Here is a 22,417-nt window from a genome sequence, read left to right as displayed (position 1 = left end):
TATCAAGCTTCACCTAATGATGTGCTTTTCATTCACAGGAAGGCTTTTAATTTTCATGATGCATGTCAGCCGGTGTGGCACATATATAACCTTATCACTAGGATTACAGGCACCCCCTGGTGAATCAGTAACGGAGACACAGCAATGTCAAGATTGCTCAGGAGGGAGTGTGAGACTTTTTAAGTGAATGAGGCATAATTATAGTTTTCATCTTTTCTTTCTTAGCCTTGGGATAAATTTGCTTCAGAGCCTGTTCTTTGTTTTTCCTTTTTATGCTGCAGGTCTGAACGCAGCGGGAAGATGCTGATGGACAAAAACATATCGACACTTTCCAACCTCTCCTCAACTGCCCTGCCCTTGGTAACAGGAGAGGGCAACTGGACAGGGGTAGGGCTCGGTCTCCGGGAGGTGGCTGTTGGACTGATATTAACCTTTATAGACTTGATCACTCTGTTTGGGAATACAGTGGTTTTTATCTGCCCGGTGGTAGAGAAGAGGCTGCGCACCACAACTTACATGTTTATTATGTCCTTAGCCATGGCAGATCTCCTCGTTGCTTGCCTGGTCATGCCATTTAGGTAAGAACTGCTTGGAAGGTAAGACCTGCTTGTAATGCACTTATCTGATGGCATTCTGTAGCACTTAGGTTAGTGGCTAGTATGTATAAGGCAAGTGTAATTGTCTCATGGTGAGCTTGTAGCAGAACTGGGACTGAACCCCAGGTATCCTGAGTCCTATGCACAATCACTTCACCTCCCTGTATTTCGGTTTCTCTATCTGTAAAATAATGACACGTACACTCAGTACGTCTACAGTTCAGCTGGGAGCCTCCTTTGCAGGGTGAGCAGAGAGGCACGTGCCAGCTCTGATTCAGCTAGCGCACTAAAACCAGCAGTGTGTTAGTGGGTAGCACTAGCAGCAGCCTGGACTAGCTACTTGAATATATGCTGATGAGGTCCAGACAAGTGTGCATTCAGCTGGCTCCCAGTTGTACTGTACGTGTGTTCTCTTGCCCTCAGGGAGCAGCTTGGTGTTCCTTGTAAGCCTGTGGTAACCACTGGAGACAATGAGCATTTTGAGTGCTCCAGGACTACAAGATCCGGCCGTCAGCTAGTTCCTGTCTTGAATTTAATAATTATAATGCTTCTGCTAGGATAAAACCTTGGATCAGTTTGTTTATACCAGTGTAAATCAGGAGCAATTTTGCTGAAGTTGCTGGAGTTAAACCAGTATGAAACCGGTGTGAAAAAGAAAAATCTGAGCTCATGTATTCAGAAAAGTGTCCTACCCCTGTAGCCCCTAACACCTGGATGGTTAAGGTGATACTAGAGGCCCGGTTGCAGCTCTGCTTGTGAGCGGAAGTTGGGCAGGAAGAAAGGTCTAGACAAAAACCTGTTGCAATGCACATCCAAAGTGCATGTGCCAGGTTCTGTGCTGGCTGGAAGAGGAGCTCCATTAGGAGCTCTTGTTCATACTGGTCTATGTAAAATGGATCCTTTAGCTCTTCTGGGATATTATCTATTCCATAGGCTTAACACAGATCCATTGTAAATTAGCAGCTGTTTTCACTCTGGCTGAATCACAGAGCTCCAAAGGGCCAATCTTGACTGCACCATCTGTCAGGGAATCCATTTTTCTTCTGGTGCTATCTGCAACAGCACAAACATCAACATCCACCATCTCACAGGGCTACGGCTGCCTCAGGCCCCGGCCACGCCTGGGCCCAGGTGGAGCAGGCTGGCTGAGGGGAGGCTAAGAGGCTGGGTCCTGCCGCACTGCTCGAATAGACGTAAGGGGACGCCATGGGCTCATGGCCGGCAGGCTGGCGTGCACATGCTGAGCCCTGAGCCCCCTCCAGACAGCGTGCACAGCCGGGGGAGGTGCTCAGACTGGCGGGAAGGTTGGGGGAGTCCCCCACTGTCTGTCAAGGGGCTGGGACTGTCGTGTGTGTGGGAGGGGTGTATGGGGGGGTTGGTCTGGGAACTGTGGTGGCTGAGGAGAGGCTGGAGCTGGCATGGTGGGGGGGCTGCATTGGGGGGGTGGCTTGGGCCCTGTGCTGGGTGAGCAAGGGGATGGAATGGTGTGGGGGGGAGCTCCCTTGGGAGGCTAGGCCTGGACCTGTGCTGGCCAGGGGAGGGGCTGGAGCTGGCATGGCACAGGGAGTTGGGGGGGGACTCTGTCAGGGGGCTGGGCCAGGCCCTGCGCTGGATGCGGGAGGGGCTAGCATGGTGCAAGAGGGGATTTCGTCAGGGGGCTGGGCTGGGCTGGGCCCCACACTGGCCGGGGCGGCTGGGGCCAGCACAGTGTGTGGAGGGGAACATGGTAAATCTCACCCAGATAGACAGACACAGAAAAATTAATATATATGATATCTGTAAAGATTATGTTATTCATCCTATTTTACCCCAGCAACACCCTCTTTAATACTACTTCTAGGGTGAACCAAACGCAGCAAAGGAAGGGAGTGGTGTTCTTACACAATAAACGTTCTACCTTCACAAGCAGAAGGGAACAGTTTCTGTCCCTTTCATCTCTCTGGATATGCTTGTGATTTAGAAACTCAAGACTGAAAATGTGTTTTGTTGAAAGCCATCTGCACTGAGCAGGCAGAAGTGATCAGGATTGTGTTTGAGTTGCTTTCCTTTATTAGCGTGTCCTGGCTGCACTTTCACCAGTGAAAACAAATTCATTGTCTATAATTATTAACATGAGGATTAAAAGACTAAGGAAGGATTAGACCAGTTGCTGTAGACCTTTTAGGTTGGATTCACCACTATGTTCAGACTCTGACACTCCCCTCTGGTGATGCAAAATAGCCATCGACCCAGTTAAACTAGCTGGTTAAACAGTTTGCATCTGCTTTCAGCTATCCTCGCGATGCAAAGCTGCCAAAATCTACAAGTAAATCTGGCCTTTTATTTCCATTTAAACCCAGATGTATAAGCAGAAAGAGAAAAATGGTTAACATAGATCTGAATGGATTTCCAGGCAAAGAGAGTAACAGATTGTGTGGGAGTGTATGGAATGTTCAGAGAGCAAAACAGAAACGATGTTAGAAGAGAGAGAGAGTTTTCCTTTCCAACAACATTAATAGGTTGTTGTCATTTCACATTCAGGAAAATCTCAGTTCAGGTTCCAGCTAGAGCTGCTAGAAACATTTTCTTTATGCTGTTTCATCAAAGCTGCAGAGGTGCATTGGTTGCCACAGAGCTTTCATCAGGAACGGTTTTGAGCAGAGAGAGAGAAGTGTGTGTGACTGTCCTGGTAGGTCAGCCTACCTGGGAATGAGGGGTGGGAAACCCAGGGTCAGTTCTCTGCTCTCACTTGAGGTGAGCAAACTTTTTACACTGGGCACCACTTTTTGTTCCTGCATTTGGCAAGGCCCCCAATCTGTCTGAACTAATCCAAACCAATGGACATTACAGTTATGTCTGTATGAAAAAAAAGAAACCCAAAACCTCTTTCGGCACTTGTAAGAAAATAAGTCTGTAGAATGTAAAATCTTTATTAATGGGTATATAAACGTGAGTACACAGACATAAAACTAGTATCATCTTTCAACATTTTAATGAGACAGATGAGCCTGAGACCCAGCACCCGATTGTGCTGTGCCCATTTTATGAAATTTCATGGGCCCCCCCAGGGAGCCCACCCCCCACTTGGTACACCGCTTCTCTAACCTGGTCTCCCTCATCGTAGCCCAATAAGAGGGCCTGCATGCTTCTCTCTCCACGCCAGTCTTCAATAGTTGGGGTTTCCCTCCAAAGCCAAACATAATCCAATTTCAAAACTTTGCATATGGCCACAAAATGTAACTGTCCTCTGGTGAGCTCTTGTTTCAATCTCATTGTTCGCACCACTCTCGTGTCCCCCCCCGACTCCTGCTAGACAAACTTACATCTGCTTTGTTGACTGTATGAATTCCAACAGCACCAGCTTTAATTATGTTCTAGACCCACGGTGTCCAATACACTCCCCGTCTGCCACGTGGTGAACGGGGCAGCAGGATGTGACGAACGTGGCTCAAGAGATCTGCATACGTGGGGTGCCCATCTGGTTGCTCCGTGCGCGCACCCCACCGCTGGGTGGGAGGATCACATGGCGGCTCCTCGGGGCTCCAGCTGCAGGGCTGTTCATGTGGCAGAGGCTTATGTGGAGACACGGCTTCAGCCCTGGGACGCCTTGCTTGGCTCCCAGTGAGGACTCTTGCGGCTGGGGGAGGATGCCTGTTTGGGGCGGCTGCTGGCTGGCAGGGGTGAAGCTGGGGCAGCTGGGTAAATTTGCCTTGGACACCAGTGTTCTAGACTAACCCACTGGAATGTTAGAGGTGACTGCCCCAGGAATGGGATTATGGGCTCTGCATCATTTGCACTGGGATTCTCACGATGTGCGGGGCTGGTGGGCAGGGGCGTCCGAGCACCTGTTTGGTACGCAGGCTCTGTGCTGGATCGTATAGCCCCAGATTTCTCAGCACGTAGTTCCTCATTGACTGAGGCTGGCCACATCAACAGGCTGCCTAGTGCATGGTTCAGGATCAAGCCAAAATGACACAAGAACAGGAACGCAGGTGATACAGAGAGTGGGATCACGATTCACTGCCATGCCTGAGAGGTCCGTGTTGCTTTCCTGAGGGGAGCAGTTAGAAAAGGAGCCGGGTTAACACCAGCAGGCTGGAGCTGGGAAAGCGATGTCACAAATACAGAACTGACAGCCATTACAGTGTCTCCAGCACAGGCACGTGCTTCCAACAGCCTCTCTACCCCCCCACCATTTGCTCAGGCTTTTTGCGACCTCCAGGACCCTGGTTCAGCCCAAGACAGAAGATCTGCCCCTCTTCTATTCTCCCCCCACCCCGGTTTATTTTCCTCTTGCCCCCCCGACCTTGTTCTCAGCACTGAGCGCCCTTCTCCAGCATCAGTCCCTGCCAGTCTGCAGTGGAGGCCAGTCACCTGGGCCCCACAGCCCCCAGCTCCCCGCAGCTACCTCCAGCTCCCTGCCCCCACACAACAGACAGATTCTTCCTCTCAATCTGGCTCCCCTGCTGCAGCGGATTCTCTTCCCCTCACTGTGGGCATGGCGTGTAAGCACACTGCTCTTCTCTGGCCTTCCCATGTTCTTCCCTTGGCCTGGAGGATCCCTTCCTGGGCCTTCCTCCTTGAGGGCAACAAGACCTCCTCCTGAAAGGTGTTCCAGCTACCCACCTGCCCCCCCAATTCCGCCTCCACCTGCTGACACAACCCCCTGCATAAAGAGAGAGGAAGGCTACGGCTGCACCTACTGGGAATGTTGATGGCTGCTCTGCAATTTTAGGTACGCCAGTTGTGTACCTAAAATCGATTTTGCAGCCGTCGACACTGGTCCCTGTCTCCACTGCAGAAAGTCGACAGGTGTGCTCCTTAGTCCTTGTGGCTTGCAAGGAGTTCCAGGTTCGACACTGACCCCGGAATGCACCGTTTCGCGCATACGCGATACAGCATCCCAGAAGAGCGAACCTAAGCGTTCGACCTCCCGTGGCTAGTGTAGGCCTAGCTGAAGGGCTGGAGCTGTGTGCAGCAACCTGAGTGTGTGGGGGAATGGCGGTGTGGGGGGAAACATTTCCCAAGCAGCGCTCACTGTCCACCCCTCTCCTCCAACTGGGACGGTGCTTCCCTCACAGCACTGGGAGGGACTTTCTTCCCAGCAAAGGCGGAGCGACGAATTTGATGCCACAGTTCTCTGAGTCAGCAGCAGAACTGGAAAAGGAGGGGCTGGGGGATTGTCACCTCCAAGGACAGGGAGGTAAGGCAAAGGGCTGAGGGGATAGCAGCGGATAGTAACCTGGCTGTGCTTGTGTCTGATAGGGATGAGGAGTGGGGCTTGCAGTCTGGGAAAACAAAAGGGGGGGTAGGTTGATGGCATTTCAAGTGGGGGGAAGTATTTCCATGACAACCAATGGTTTAATTGTACCGTTAGAGAGAAAATAACCCACTTAGGAGTGAGACACTGTATTTATCAGGAGAATGATCAGGGGAATAAAAGGTAGCCTGCCAGGCTGGGTGCCACTTTAAGCACCGTAGGAGGCCAGCAGTAAGAGCTTCATGTCAGGGGACCACAGAACTACTGGCAGGCGCAGGAGGTTTGGAGGCTGCAGATACACTGACACAGCACATCAAAGCGCTGCGGATAATAGGCAGCGCTGTGGACAGCCAGCGCAGAAGCCAGTATTTTTTGCCTCCAAATCCTCTTTCAGCTAACAGGGACTCTGTTAGCTCTCAGCGGTAGAGGGGCTCTGTACCGTGCAAACCAGCCACGAGGGGGAGAAGGCGTCTGCTGACACACTGCAGAAAGTAGCTCAGCCCAGCACCGCTCACTGGAAATGGCAAGCAGTCATGTAGCGCTTTAAAGACTAACAAAAATAATTTATTAGGTGATGAGCTTTCGTGGGACAGACCCGCTTCTTCGCTTTTTCGTTTGGACAGAATACAGACTAACAGCTATCTCTGTGTCACCAGGCAGAACAATGTGCCCCTTACTAGAGGAACTGAGCCCTGACTGAAGGGTTCTCATCAGTTATTTTAGCATTTAGCAATATTACCCCTGCAGTGTTAGCTGGTTTTTTTTTTAAGGTTTTTTTTCACATATCTTGTGCTTTTCAGAAGAGATTCAAAGGCACTCTCGGTCCTTCCCTAGCCAGCATTACTGAAAGAAAAGACTGCGTCTACACTACAGCGATCTTTCGAAAGAGGACCTCTTCCAGAAGACCTTCTTTGGAAAGAGCTCATCCACACACAAAGGGTGGATGAAAAGATTGAGCTGCCCTTTTCATAGAGAGCATCCACACAGCCCCTGCTCCTGTCAAAAGAACAAAACACCCTGCGCCACGAGGATTGCTTTTTGAAAAAAAAAGGGCCTACAGTATGTCCACACGTGCTTGTTTTTTTTTTAAAGAAGCTTTGAAAAAAGGTGTTCTTCCTGATCCACGCGTGCAAGAGGGCTGCTGGAAGCAGAGGTGAATTCTTTCGATTTCGGATTGAAAGAGCGCATTTGCTGTGTGGATGCTCTGTGTGTTCTTTAGAAAAAGGGCCTGATTTTTCAAGAAAGCTTGCTAGGGTAGACTCAGCCATAGAGCCAAAGGGATCCTCATATAAGGCTTCATTTGATTTCACATTAGTGAGGCAGCAAGAAGGTTTAAAAAAAAAAAGCATGGTTCTCCCGCTGGAAGTTCTCTGCTTTTTTTCAGTGTCCGCTCTTTCCGAGCATTACAAAATAGTACTAAAGATCACCACATCAGGTCAGCAGAGAGTGTGTACTCAGATTAACTTCTCCACTATGTCTCAAACTCCGTCCTTCCTGCAGTGTACTTGCGAAGTAAGGCTCTGTTGCTACACAGACTTTGCAGCTGTTTTACACCCTCTGAGTACTATAGTTGCATCAATTTCAGTGGCTGAATAGCGCTTCTTACTGTGCCTAGAGTTGAACATGTGCATAAATCTCCACAGGAGTGGGGCCGTGTCAGGGCTGATCCCCACTCTGACACTCCTGATTGCAGAAAGCGGGGTGGTGGTGGTGGTGGTGAAAACCTTAAAAATACCTTGCCTCTATAGGCTCTGCTTAAAAAAGTTCCCCAAGGTCACAGATTCCCTGACCCAGGGTGGGGAGGGGGAGTAGTAGGTGCCTCCAACAAAAAAAAAACAAAAAAAACCAGGAAGATACTTCGATGTCTCCATGTGGGGTAATCCCAAGCTTGATCCTCCCTTAGGAGAGAATTTAAGAAATAAAGAGAAGAAATTAAGCTGTAATCTGATAGCTGACCTTTTGTTCTAGGCATGAAAATATGCACACACTCCTCTAGGACACAGGAATCAAATCATTGCCTTTAAAAAAGTAATTTATTAACAAAACAAAAGATGACAAATACCAAGAGAGTAAATATTTGGTTGCTGGGTGTAATAAAAACAACTAAAAACCATCAAGTGTAGAACACAAAGAATTACTTCCCTGGGATTCACCTTAGAAGTTACAAAACAAAAAAGCAGGCTTGTAGAACTTTAAAGACTAACAGGATGATTTATTAGGTGATGAACTTCCATGGGACAGACCCACTTCTTCAGATCTGGAAATTCTGAAGTTACAGCGTACAGGGGAAAAATATGTCAACCAGCCTAAAATGTTACACACCAAACCTGAAAATAAACAACCTGATCAAGTCTAACTAAACATTTCCTTTCTACTTACATATCTATGCTCTGATTCTGATATGGCCAGGATATTTACTGGATTTATTCGGCCTGCTTAAGATCAAACATATTGATCTTTCCCTGCTCCAGCCACACAACAGACTTCTTGCAGCAGGCCACTTCTTCAGTTCAAATGACCTCACCCTTCTCCCATTGGCTCACCTCACTGCTTGCCCATAGAGAACCCATTTTCTCCAGTTATGTCTACCCTGGTTTTGTAGATGAAACTCGTGGAGCATGCACACTAAAAATGCATTCTGTCGACGTGCTGGCAACAGAATTTGGCACTTTTGTCAACAGACTTCTGCCTTTTCCCTAGAGGCAGAACGCATGTCTTGACAGAATCTATTAACAAAAATAGTCTGTTCTGGTCTGGCTATGGTCTGAAGAAGTGGGTCTGTCCCACGAAAGCTCATCACCTAATAAACTATTTTGCTGGTCTTTAAAGTGCTACTTGACTGCTTTTTGTTTTATTAACAAAAAAGCTTTGTGGATGCTCCAGGGTGCCCTCTGTTGACACACAGGGCTTCTGGGTCACCAAGCAGCCCTGTCTGCTGTGCTTCTGGTGGGCCGTTCTGTCGAGAGAGCAGCCAGGCAGTCTGGCTGCTCTCTGTTAACAGAGCAGATCTACAGAGCTGTCCACTTTCATGTGTGGCCACGATCTGTCAACGGAAGTTTTGTTGGAAGGCATCTTTTGACAGTAACATCTGTAAACAGATGTCTATAGTGTAGACATAGCCTGTGGATTTAACCCTTTTCAGGCATTCATTCATGACAGGCTAATGGGCAAGCTCACAGCTTTTCCTGCTGAAATCATTGAAGCTATTTGTAGAGTGAGGTATTAAAGGCTGAGATTTCACCATTTGGTTTTTTCCCTTCAGAATGAAAGGACAAAATTTCCCATGGAATGAAAATTCCAAAATGTTCCCATTTAAAATAACCCAAATGTTCTATTTTAATAATGTAAAAATGTTACATTCTGATAGTGTTGAAACCCTAAAATAAATATTCTGTATTTACATGTTATAATGAATTCAAATGACACAACAAAACATTTTACCTTAGTGGAACAAAATGTTTCAACATTATCAAAATGATTACTTTTGACTTCATTCCCTGCCAGAAAAGTTGTCAAAATTGACGTGTTCCAGTAGAATGCTTCAATTTCAGCCGAACTGCATTTTCAGGAGGGAAAACTGTTACACTGAAAAGTGTTGTAATATCAGGAGCGTCTGCCCATTTCTAGAGGCTGCTTCATCATCATCATCATCATCAATAACTGTGGGCTCAGCGCCCATTGGTGTCTGATGCCTCTCTCACTATTTCCTTCAATCTTTCCCTGTCCAGTGCAGCGTGGCTTAGTTTCTGTAGACTAGCTCTGCACCAATCTACTACATCATCTATCCATTCTCTGTGGGGTCTGCATCTCCTATTCAGACCATCCATTATGCCGAATACCAGGGTCTTGATTTTTCATTCATCGTTCATTTGGTAAATATGCCCAAATAGTTGTAGCTTCCATTTTATAACCTTCTACAGCAGGATCTCTTTCGGCCGTATCTTTCTATGTAATTCCTCATTGGTGACCTTCTGCATCCATCCTATTCTCAGAATCTTTCTGTAACAACCCCTTTCGAATGCCAATATTCTCCTTTTCGAATCTTTCATTATCACCCATGTCTCAACATGCTGTTGATACGCACGTTTTCAAGATGCTCAGCTTCATTCGTACGCTAATCACTTTGCTTTGCCTGATCTTATCCATGGCCTTTAAACTTGCTCTTGCTTTTGCTATTCTAGTCACTATTTCTTTCTTACAGTCTAGATCCTACATTATGTTGCTCCCCAGATATGTGAACTTCTCTACGTTCTCTAGTTCAAACCCATCTACATTGATCTTCCTTCCTATTTCCTTATCTCCAAATACCATTGTTTTTGTTTTATCAATGTTCATAATCAGTCCGTACTGCTTCAGGGAATGGTAACAGCATACATTTAGTATAGCGGTTGGATACTCAGTTGCTTATTATTACTTCACTAAAGGCACCTAAAATTTGGTGCTTGTGGTGAATGGATGGGCAGTGCTGACATCACGTTGCTATAACACCCTTTATTCTTCCAAAAAAAAAAAAATGAAATGAGTGGGAAACAAGAGTTGGGTCAACTAGTCCATCACCTTGCCAGTGCAGCGCTGTTCCCGAGAGCCTGACCTCTTTGTTCAGTGTAACACTTCAAGAGATAGAAGTGCTATAAAGCCCTCATACAGCTGGGAGTTTGTCACAGTGTCTTCAGCCAACTCTGTGTGGTTTGGCTGGCGTTTGCCTGCTGCCCTTCATCCCTAACATGGCTGCATCTCAGGGGTGAGGTGTATGTGTACTTTGCAGTGTGCTTTTGGCACAAAACACACCAGGTGCGTCTACACTAGCTGGCTACTTTGAAGTAGCTGGCACAACGTCAAAATAGCACGTGTCGTGTGTACACATGCCATGACCTATTTCGATGTTGAAATCGACGTTAGGCGGCGAGACGTCGAAATCGCTATTCCCACCCAAAGATGGGACTAGCACGCTACCAACGTCGAAGTGGGGCGTGTGTAGACGATCCACGTCCCGCTATGTCGAAATAGCGGGGTCCTCCATGGTGGCCATCAGTTGAGGGGTTGAGAGAGGCTCTGTCCAGCCCCTGCGGGGCTCTATGGTTGCCACGTGAAGCAGCCCTTAGCCCAGGGCTTCTGGCTGCTGCTACTGCAGCTGGGAGTCCATGCTGCATGCACAGGGTCTGCAACCCGTTGTCAGCATTGTGGATCTCGTGCTGTGCAGGCCGAGTGTATCTGGGAGGGGCCCTGTAAGGGAGCGGCTTGGGGCTTTGCTGGCCCTTTAGTTCGACAGGGAGCGCTTGTGTGTGTGGATGCTCCACATTTCCTTCCAGGGCGGCTCCTTTCAACGTTCCCCATTGCTACTTCGACGTTGAACAGCGAAGGCACCAGCGCTGGAGGATGTGTAGACGATGCACGTCAAAGTAGCCAATTTCAATGTTCTTACATCGAAATAGGCTGCTTCAATGTAATGTGCTAGTGTAGACGTAGCCACTATGTTTTAAAAGCTCTGTCGTGCCAGGTCACTTAATGTAAGCCCACTGTATGAGCCTAACCACATTTGTTCTAAAGCAGAATGGTTCCTCCTATTTAAAAAGCTCTAGGAGACTACTGGTGTCTTGAGACTCTGCCTGTTATCCATCTGCCACGTGTGGTTAGGGTACTGTGGCTGTAGGCTACTCAGGTGCTTGTCTCTTTTCTGACGCAAAGTGGAACATCTCCAGGAGGAGAGCCAAGGTTGAGCACCTGCCTTCAGGATTTGGGTCCCCGTAGAGAAGCAGGCAGAGGAATACCTAGTTCTGGGGTCTGCAACCAAAATAGCAAGAAGAGACTTTTTTTTTTAATTCAGTAAAAAAAAACTCCATCATGCTTCAAGAGCTGCAGTGCATGTGAATATGAGACAGTCCTTAATAAATAACATCAAACCATACTTTTGGTAACCCATATTTTAAGAACAGTGCACACGATGATTTGTAATGCAATACATTTACTGCAGGACATTCATAAAATTTTTAGTTATGCTATTTCCTCACACTTTACACATGTGTTTGTACCACGGTCTCCCTGACTTTCACCCCAAACTCACTTTAATTCTGCCAATTTTACTTCATGTTCAATTTCACTTTTCTTTCCTAAAATGTGTGTTACCGGCCCTTCACAACAGGAACACTGCAAGCTTTTTTTTCCTTTTCAAAATCAAAGACTTTACTAGCAACACAGTCAGAGCACAGAAGCAGCATCATATTCCGCAATGCACTGCACATATTCAATGGGGAGTTATCCAGTGTTTCACGATCACATATAATTTGCTATTTAGATATGAGTTGGGGTCATTATTGGTCTTTTAGATGTTCACCGTTTATTGAAAACAATCAGGAGGTGGGTTTTGTTATGGTTTGGTTTTTTGTTTTGATTTTGTTTTTACTTTGCAGTTAGAGCATCGGGAGCCACAAAGAAATCCTTAAAGAGCTGCAGGTTGCAGACTCCTGGCCTTGTTCAAAAATCCTGCCTCAAGGCCACCAGGGACACTGGCTTACATTAGGACTTTGAGCAGGTCATTGCCCGGGAGGAGGCATCAGGTCTCAAGCAGCTTTGCAAATAATGATTGGCAGCAGCACAGAGCAGTGCTGCCAAGTGGCAGCGGTGCTGTGATTTTTAAGGATACCACCAGAACGCTGGAGTTAGGCACCTCGGTACCATTGTGACAATGCCCCTTTGTTGTCTCAGCCTGTCATCTGTACAAAGGGGAGAACAGCTCATCCCGAGCTCTGCGCGGTGCCAGAAGATAAGTGTTACACACAGTGAGGTGCTCAGATACTCCAGTAATGGGCCCTATCAGACCACGCCTGGAGTTTTCGCTAACTCCTCAGATAAATATGTTTGCACAACAGCGGTGTATATATCTGAGCGTGGGCCTGTCTGTCAGGCTGTGTTTGTTCAAGAACTCCTCAAAGAGCTACAAGCACTGAATTTGGTGTGCAGCTTCCTCTTACCCACACATGAAGCAAGGTCTGGGTTTGGCTGTGCTGGGACAGGGGGAAGCACATGAAATCCCAGACTAGGAGAAGGGAAGGGCACCCAGAGGCGGGACAAGGTACTCCAGACTCTCGGCTGGGGGCAGCAAGGGTGAGGAACAGCTGCTTCCCCCCACCACCAATTGCTGATTCCAGGAAACCCTGCTTTGTCCCCACGCCTTCCCAAGGGGCAGTGGGGTGGTCTGGGAGCTGCCCCTTCTGCCCCACACTGGGGACAGGCAAGGGGGTGGCCCTACACCCTCTTCTGGGACAGACTGGGGGGACAGGCATCTCTCCAGGCAGGGAGCCAGGAGCTGCAGGCTGAAGTGGCTCTCCCTCCCTGGGGAGGGGCAGAGGGACTGGGAGCTGTCTCTCCCTCCCACCCCCAGGCCACCGCCGGAGTCCCTGGTGAGCCCCAATCCGTATCACCAGACCTGTGCCCTGAGCCCTCTGCCCCATCCCTGCCCTAAACCCCAACACATGCCCAGCCCAGCACTCTCCACCCCTTGCCATCTGCCCCAACCTCCAGCTCTCAGTTCTGCTCTCTCCAGGCACTGATTCAGCCCCCCAACTTCCCTCACTCCTGCAGCCCAGCCCCAGCCCCAGGCACTCCTAACCCCCTGCTCTGAGATCCCTCATCACCAGCCTCCTGCTCCCTCCAGTCCCTGCCCCGAGCTCTCCCCACACTGCCCTGATTCCTAATCCCTCCACTCACTGTCCTCAGCCTCCCCACCCACAGCCCTGAGTCCTCCACCCTCCACCCCCTGCCCTGAGCTCCCCACACCCAATCTCCGGCCCTACCTCCTCCATCCACCCAGCTCCCTGCCCTGAGCCCCACTACTGAACTAAACATGCACATTTTCCTTTCAGTTTAAAAAATTACTTCAGTTAAGGCCCAGGCAAACCAGCCAGGTACACCTGCCAGCCTGTAGAGCAAGCCTCTGGTGCTGACTGGGGCCTTTACCTGGTATTGTTGCACAGGTGCTAACACACCCAGTGCCATTCCCCTTCTGAAGAGACAGAACAATTGTAACCTGAAAGAGCAGCTTTAATTAATACTTATTAAATCAATTAAACCACTACCAGGCCTTTTAAAGGAGCACGATATGTAGATTTTATTGCTTTGCACTTTCTACTCAGCAGAGCTGAAAGAACTCCAGTAGGCTTAGCAATTGCAGTGGTTTTTAGTGCTGAGACTACAAAGCTATATATTTGCAGGGGGTGAGAAGGGTATTAATTCTCGCAGAAGTAGCGAATTGTTCACTCTGTCACATACAATAGGTCCAAGAGAAATCTCTTACCAAGGACTTACATAAATCTGGTAAAAGTAGTTAGAAGAAGATTGCAGCCATGACGTTATAAGAAGCACAAAGGATCTTTTCAGAGGGATAAGGCAAGAACACCGAATTTACTGAGAACACAGCACCATATTATATGCATATAATATATTTAGTTTTCTCTCTCTCTCTCTCTCTCTCTCTCTCTCACACACACACACACACACACACACACACACACACACACACACACACACACACACACACACACACACACACACACAGAGAGAGAGAGAGAGAGTGTCTTGTGGTTGCTTATAGTTACTCCAAATTGCTCACTCTAGTCCACTGGCCAGATGGATTAGAGGTGCGTGTGGAGCTGGGTTCTGTTGATCTGGATCAGTGCTTGGATGCTGAGAAGCAGAGAAGAACCCAGCCTTGTGGTGGTGCACACATCTTTTATAGGTTTTAGTCCATAGTCCTGGTTCTGTCCCACTGCCCCAGGTGCTGTGAGTCACCAGTCAATGGCAGATGGGCTTGATCCTTTCCCACTGCCCCAGGTTTCCTTGTGACTCATCACCTACAGATGGGACAATCTTCCTCTTCAGGTGGGTCATTGCTGTAGAATCCAGTTCCAATTGTTGTTCAGCCGCCAGGTCTTTGTTGTCCAGACAGGCTGGCTCCAGAGGGTAACTTAGCAAGCATCCACATTCACACTTCCAGATGGATGTCTCTCTCTCTCTCTCTCTCTCTCTCACTCACACACACACACACACACACACACACACACACACGGCTTACAAACTCACAGACCACATCCCTCAAAATGGAGTCTTACATACAAAGTGTTATATGAATACAGTAGTCTCTCAAGTTACGCATGGGTTGCATTCCCACGTACCCTTGCATAACTTGAATTTTGCGTAAGTCGGGAGGTGGCTTTTTCCCCCCACCCATGATTGCACGTTGTACAGCCGGGGAAGCAGCAGGAGCTCCTGGGGCTCCTTTTGAAAGATGTCTTGGGATTGGGGGATAACGCAGTTGGAGAGAGTTAAGCCTAGCAGTAGGGAGGGGGGCAGGGGCGTTAAGCCTGAGGGGTTAGGGCTGCGGGGGATCAAGGGGTTAGAGGTGAGCCGGGGCTGCAGCCCTGTGGGGGGCTGAGCTGGAGCCATGCGCGGGGGGGCATGTGGTGAGCTAGAGCCACAAGTGGGGCGGGGGGTGATACACAGCTCCTGGGGGGGGGTGGTAGTTTGAACCAGAGCCTTGAGGGGTGGGGTTAAACCAGGGCCATGCAGGACTGGGTGGTTGAGCCAGCGCCGGGGGGGTGGGGGTGGGGTGGGAGTGGGATTTTGAGTTGCGCTTAACTCGCGTTAATGCAAGTTAAGCGCAACTCAAAATTGTGCCTTTTGAGAGATTACTGTATAAAATAACAAATATAAAGGGTAATACAAAGGCACAAGGTAGTATAAAATAACAAAGCTAAAGAGCAATACAAAAGTATGTGGCCCATTAAAAAGATACAGGGTAATACAGGGTGACGTGCAGTTATTGCAATCAACCATGCAAATCCAATCTTGGGCGGATAAGCCACAAGAGAAGCTGCAGCCTCAAACACTGCCCATAGAACCTCACCGCCGCTGCTAACCACCGTCTCTCAAGACAAAAAGGAGCCAGATTATATTATAATGCAGGGTGATAGAAAGATATGCAGCTTTCCGTTAAAAGATGCATCACTATATAGGGTTGCTACAATGAGTCCCTAGTACTCCTGCCTCAAGCTTTCTGCCTGGTTACTCATTTGTTACTGCGTCTCTGACTTTGTTGGTAATATTTTATAGCAGACCAGTGGGTTTCACTGGATTGCTGCCACCATGAGGCATTTATGGTTTAAATACCATGAGAACTGGGCTTTTCATATGAATTCCATTATCCAGAAGCTAAAATGAATGAGCGTGGAAGTGGTAGACCATATGGGAAGTATGTTTGAAACACTGGGGGGAGGGAAACTATTCCAAGGCCAGTAATTGAAATATCACGAGACGACTATGCCGTTGATTTTATTAAATCACAGATAACATCCGTGTTTGTCAAATGCAAAAAGAGAAATATGCAACATCAAAAGCAGCAACATAGAGAACACATTAAAATGTCCATCAGAACTTAATATAAATCTCTTCCTCAGCACAGTGCTAAAAGGGCAAAAATTGCTGCTGTGCTGATGACTACTGGTGACTGAGGGAAAAAAAGCTAAAGACCTAGGGACGGCGATAAAAATCTTTTTACATAAAACTATTGTGCTGGAAAATTCTATAATGCAAAAAAAGATGTGGTAGCTCTTCCAATGCTCCAGTTTATCTGGGCAAAATGAGATGGGAAGGAAATTTTCCATATTTGTCTTTAAGGACGGCAGGTTCCATGGTTTGAAATCGTATCGCACGTGACTGAGGATTTGAGCACTCATTCAAATCATTTGAATGAAAAACATGAGCTGTTGTGAAGCCTAACTCTCTTGCTTGGAGTCCACAAGTGTTTTCTGGAAGCCCTGAGGAAAAAAAAGAATCTATGACAACTATAATCCTCTACAAAACAAAAATTAGCAATGATCTGCCCTAAAACTGCAACTAGGCCATGGGATTCCAATAAAACAGTGTGTCAGATGGCAGCAAACATGTAACCTTAACCGTGTTCGATATCCTTGGGTGGGAAACTGAGGAAGTAAATGGGAATAATCGCCAACAAAGCGTCAATATAACTCAGTAGCAGTTGCCATATTGTCACTAATCTCACATACGGCATTAACCTGGATTTTGGATAAATAGGTTCTATCTGCCAGAAAAAAATAAATAACCACACTTGCTTTTTAACTATATTTTGTGCTCTCTCTCTCTCTCTCCACCCTACAGCATAATTTATGAGGTGACGGGGATGTGGCTCTTTGGGAAGCTGTTCTGTAAAGTGTGGATCTCTTTTGATGTCATGTTCTGCACGGCATCCATTGTCACATTGTGCTTTATCAGTCTGGATAGATATTGCTCGGTGGTGACCCCCTATCATTATTCAACAAGGATGTCACGTGGCAGGTGAGAATGTGGCTCAAAAAACTGCACTGATGGAGCGAGAACATTTTTAAGGATCTGTCAGATGTTCCATCATCAGTCCCAATGCCAGGGTTTAGCACCATAACTTAAGATGAAGAATGGAGAGTGAGAATTACCCAGTGGGCAGTGTGCTGGCTAGGGACTTGGAAAAGTCTGGTTTGATTCCCTGCTCTGCCACAGACTTTGTGTGACCTTGGGCAAATCACTTAGTCTGTGTCAATTCCCCCCTCTATAAAATGGGACTTATAGCACTCCCCACCTTCACAGATGTGCACTGTAAGGATAAAGAAATATTGTGAGGCAAATACTAGGGTAATGGAGCCCATACAGGTACTGAGACAGACTGTCAAGTCATGTCCTAAAAGAACATCTATGTAATAAGATTCCAGGATTGTCATTCTAAAGCCTAGAGTGTCTGCACTGGCAGTGTAAAGCAACAGAAACAGCAACAAGCATGGCTCAGAGCTCTTTTGGTTTAGAACATCACGAGGTTTCAGCCACCACTGAAGTTCATTGTCTGTTATTGTGTAATTTTTAAGTTCTCAGACATTTTGATTCTCTGAATTACATCCTAGGGGCATACAGCTACAGCAAAGTATTTAATGCTGTGCCAAGAATCCCAAGCTATTGCCATATTGGAGGCAACTCAACCTTTCACCACCCTTATTCTACAGCTAATTTGCATGCAATATTTTCATGGCCATGAGGGAGATTGCACAGAAGGTGACTTAGTTGGCCCAACTGCCACACCTGTGTGAACGCACAGGCTTTTTGCTACTAATTTATTTGTAATAAGCTCCCTGTTGGGCTATTTCCTGAGTGCTCAAATCCCTCAGGGCCCTTAGTATGGCCAATGACAGTTTCAGATGAGTCATTTGCTGCCACCACCCAAATTCCAATCCATATTGATTAGCAGCCCTTTGCACCATGTAAAAAGCCCTACTTCTGTGCTACTTTGGTGCAGAGCATGTGATCACACGTAAAGAACCTCAGGCTGACCTGGCCCAAGTACCCTTCTGCGAAAGCACCTTTTGAATTAGGAACATGTTGCAAAATTATGTGGCTAGATGCGAACTTCAACTAATGGTATAGGCTTGATATATCCCACAGGCACAGAGGAGTCATTGTGCCCACACTTATGCATTTCAGGATGTAGCTGTGCCTAAGTCAGTGGAATTAACCTGGTGGAAAATGTAGGTATTGGGACCTTTCTTTAAAACCATAAGAATGACCATACGGTGTCAATCCAATGGCCCATTTAATCCAGTGCCCTGACAGCACCCAGTGCCAAATGCTTCAGAGCAAATGAACAGAAGAGAGAATGAACAGAATGAACAGGCCTATTTAGAGTGATCCACCTCCCATCCTCATACAGCCTGGGTGTCCAGTAGTCAGAGGCTCCAAGCATGGAGCTGCATCTCTCACCGTCTCGGGAGATAGGTCCATCAATGGCTATTGGCCATGAATTTAGCCAATACTTTTTTTTCTGAACTCATTTATAGTTTTGGCCTTCACCACATCCCCTGGCAAGGAGTTCCACAGATCAGCTGTGTCTTGTGTGAAGAACTACTTCCTTACATGGGTTGTAGATCTATTGCCTATAAATTCCATCCCTGGTTCATGTGCTATGTGAAGGTGTTAACACCACTTTTATCCACTTTCTCAAGTCCAATCAAGATTTTATAGATCTCCAACATACCCCCATCATTGCTTCCAATTTGAACAGTCCCAGTCCTATGAATCTCTCCTCATATGGAAGCTGTTTTATCCTTCTAATAATTTTTCACTGCCCTCTGTACCTTTCCCAAAACTAACATACCTTTTCTGAGATGGGATGACTAGAACTGGTTGCAGTATTCAGAGTGTGGCCATGGTCGTAGATTTACCCTCATCTTCCTAATCAAGTAGTTCCAGTGGTGATGGCAGGTTTAAGCTCTTATCACTGTTCCATTATCACTGTTCCATCGGAAACACACAGGAGAGTGTTGATAGGTGTTAGGAGGGTTTGGGTAAGCCTGCCCTGCCAGGTGCCCTGGCCCAGCCCTCTGCAACCAACAATCTCGTTCCTCGGTTCCCAAACTTTTTCTGGTCATGGAACACTTGGACATCATGGTGCTCTCTGTGGAACACTTTATCTTTTTTATATCGTCATACTAACTATGAGGAACATTACTAAAGGAAAATATTTCATAATAATATTAGATTAATATTAAATTATTATGTGGTTACTGCATAGTCATTTCAAGAAAACTGTAAAAAGCGAGAAAATGCCATCCCAACATTTTTTCCCCCTGAGAATGAGGAAGAATCCGCCATTTCTCAATTTCAGTGGTGGAACACTTTGCCATAGCTTGCAGTGTTCTACCGGAACGTAGTTTGGGAATCGCTGATCTAGTTGTTAAATTTAGACCCAAACGTTGTGTCTCAGGCTTCTCTATACTTACCTTTTCAGAGCACTTAAAAAACATTAAGTAATCTCCACAACATGCCTGTGGAGTATCATTAGTGCGAGTGGCTTTCCAGGGAAGATCACAGAATAACCTGTGTTCCTTAGTTCTTATCCTCCTGGTCTTCCATTTGCAGGTGCATCATAATGACCTGTATGGTCTGGGTATACTCATCCCTCATTTCCTTCCTACCTGTCATGCAAGGCTGGAATGAGATACCTGGCGTAGACTTCGATGCTGGCAAAGAGTGCATCTTTGTCACCAACTGGACTTTTGCCATCGTAGCTTCTGCCCTGGCCTTCTTTGTCCCTTTCATGATCATGTGCAGCATGTATTTCTTCATCTATCGAGCATCACGGCTAAAGGCCACCCGCATTGTGTCTCAGGCTCTCGAAATTCACTACCACCCCAACAGCAAGAGGCAGAACAACCTGCAGCTGGAAAACAAAGCAACCCGGACAATTAGCATAATCATCTCAGTCTTCATATTGTGCTGGTTACCGTACTTTGTCCTGAATGTATGGCTAGCTGCCAAAGGCACCCACTCCACCAGCGCTGTCCTGGTTGATACCTTCAAGATCATAACTTGGTTGGGTTACTGCAATTCTACTATCAACCCTATGCTCTACGCCTTTCTGAATCGGGACTTCCAACGGGCTCTGAAGAAGCTGTTCATCTGCAGGCGACGGTCGCAGGTGGACATTGGAGAAGATATGGTTTCAATAGCCACCTTTTCCAAGACTGCTCAAGACCCAGAGTACAGTATTAAAGTGCCAATGCCTACTGGAGTGCTGAAGAACAAGAACAAACAGTAGAGTTTTGTGTTACTTGTTGCAGGATATGACAAATGCAGAGTGTATGAAGACTGATGCATTTGAGAGTGGGTGGGTGGGTGAAAAGTCTATTCATTGTATTTTTTGTAAGATATTGAGTGGAAGATTACAAAATTGGTTTGGCTGTGATTTGGGTGAAATGCAAGTACCAGTGTGATTGCATATTACCCTTTCACCCTCCCTTTGTGCTGTGAACAGAATTAGTAGCACTTGCTGAAAAAACAGCAAAGGACCTTGACCTTGCAAGTGGGTTGTCATGACCAATTAGTTTGTTTTACCTTAAAAATACTACATTTTATATATAAATAGCAAAATAAATCTCCTGTGAATGATTCAATCTTCACATTGAAAAATGTAGGTGTGAAAACATGAATTGTGCTCACTGAGCTCCTTTAGTGTGGTTAGGTCATATGCCAGCAATGCCCCTCTGCTATATACATCGGACAAACTGGACAGTCTCTACATAAAAGAACAAACGCACACAAATCAGATATCAGAAATGGCAATATCAAAAACCCACAGGAGAGCACTTCAATCTCCCAGGACACACAGTAGCAGACTTAAAAGTAGCTATCCTACAGCAAAGCAATTTCAGGACCAGACTCCAAAGAGAAATTTCTGAGCTACAATTCAGCTGCAAATTCGACGCCCTCAGCTCAGGCTTAAACAAAGACTGTGAATGGCTGGCTAAATACAGAAGCAGCTTCCCCTTCCTTGGCGTTCACACCTCCAGATCAACTGCTGGCAGTAAGCCTCACCCTTGCTGACTGAGCTAACCTTGTTATCCCCAGCCTTGCTCTGGCTTATTTATGCCTGGCCCTGCAGATTTCCAAGACCAGCATCTGATGAAGTGAGTCCGTGCTCACGAAAGCTCATGCTCAAAACTTTTCTGTTAGTTTATAAGGTGCCACAGGACCCTTCATTGCTGTTACAGATCCAGACTAACACGGCTACCCCGCCGATACTTTAGTGTGGTTGTACTCTACAACTGAGTGCAGTATGTGCTATTGCAGTAAGTCACTGCAGCCCTGCAAATGAAATTCACTGGTTCTGCATTACAAGCTCAATTCTACGTGCACTTTTTTTAAGGGGATTCCTTATGAATAAAGTTAATCATGCACAGAGGTGCTTACAGCCTCTAGCCTATGAATGAAATTCGCTCCTGTGCAGCAGGCCAGCATAGGACCCAGCCCAGCCCAGCCCTCAACAGTGCCTAGCTCTTCTGCTGCACCATGGTAGATTTCTCCTATGTCCTCTGTAAGCTGCACAACTATGTCTGAAATGGGAGATTTAAAATGACATTATTAACATCAACTACACACAGGTAGGAGTAAAATTCACACATATGGATTGTGCGTTCAGTTTGTAACATCAAATAGTGCTGATTCCAGGCAGTGATGGTCTGTGCTTCATCCACATCAAGGATCTTGCTGGGTCCCATACACTTGGAAGGCTGCTTAACCAAATATGACTGCTTGAAATAAGTATGGAAACATTTATCATTCTACAGAAAGCATAAGAGCCTCAGGCTATATCCACACTATGATGTAAATTTGATTTTATTAAAATTGATTTTATAACTCTGGGCTTGATTAATTCAAGTTTGACTACCCTCACCTCCCCACAAAGTTGACTGACTGCTGCCACACTAAATCGCCATTGATTGTTGAAGCAGTGCATTGTGGGACCCTATCAAACAGTTCCTTCAGCCCCATAGCATGCTGGGTATTTTTTGCTTGTGCAGTATGGGAAAAACATGCCCTGCAAATGGTTGTGGGCATGTGATATCATCTTCCCACGTTGCATTGCTTTCCACAGGAGGGGCATAAGGACAACCAGCCATTTTTTTTCAGAATGAAAGAAGGAAAAGAAGGGTATCCCAGGCCAAGGAAAATCAAACAGATTGGCTTCAGAAAGTGTAGTGCACCAGGCAGGGGA

At 46.7% G+C, this 22,417-nt stretch overlaps 1 protein-coding gene and 1 long non-coding RNA gene across 2 annotated transcripts; one reads left to right on the top strand and one right to left on the bottom strand.

The window, feature by feature from the left end:
- The first annotated feature begins 300 nt into the window (after positions 1–300).
- On the top strand, positions 301–20,461 carry LOC142011939 (histamine H2 receptor-like). The gene is made up of 3 exons (XM_074991676.1): positions 301–578; positions 17,005–17,181; positions 19,783–20,461. Exons 1-3 carry the CDS (start codon positions 301–303, stop codon positions 20,459–20,461), a joined length of 1,134 nt encoding a protein of 377 aa, XP_074847777.1.
- Positions 16,232–19,935, bottom strand: LOC142011940 (uncharacterized). The gene is made up of 3 exons (XR_012645221.1): positions 19,866–19,935; positions 19,019–19,155; positions 16,232–16,643 (listed from the first exon to the last, which is right to left on the bottom strand). It is a non-coding gene; the product is annotated as an uncharacterized LOC142011940 (long non-coding RNA).
- Positions 20,462–22,417: the final 1,956 nt, after the last annotated feature.

Source organism: Carettochelys insculpta, chromosome 4, assembly GCF_033958435.1.
Source record: "Carettochelys insculpta isolate YL-2023 chromosome 4, ASM3395843v1, whole genome shotgun sequence".
NCBI classification, from domain to species: domain Eukaryota; kingdom Metazoa; phylum Chordata; order Testudines; family Carettochelyidae; genus Carettochelys; species Carettochelys insculpta.
The sequence above is the reverse complement of the archived record's forward strand: the minus strand, read 5'-3'. Positions and strand labels throughout refer to the sequence as shown.

Excerpts from the sequence above, each read along its gene's own strand:
- LOC142011939 (XM_074991676.1), top strand. The coding sequence starts at position 301 with ATGCTGATGGACAAAAACATATCGACACTTTCCAACCTCTCCTCAACT. Across the intron at positions 579-17,004 it reads TGCCTGGTCATGCCATTTAG|CATAATTTATGAGGTGACGG; the intron begins GTAAGAACTGCT and ends TCCACCCTACAG. Across the intron at positions 17,182-19,782 it reads ACAAGGATGTCACGTGGCAG|GTGCATCATAATGACCTGTA; the intron begins GTGAGAATGTGG and ends TTCCATTTGCAG.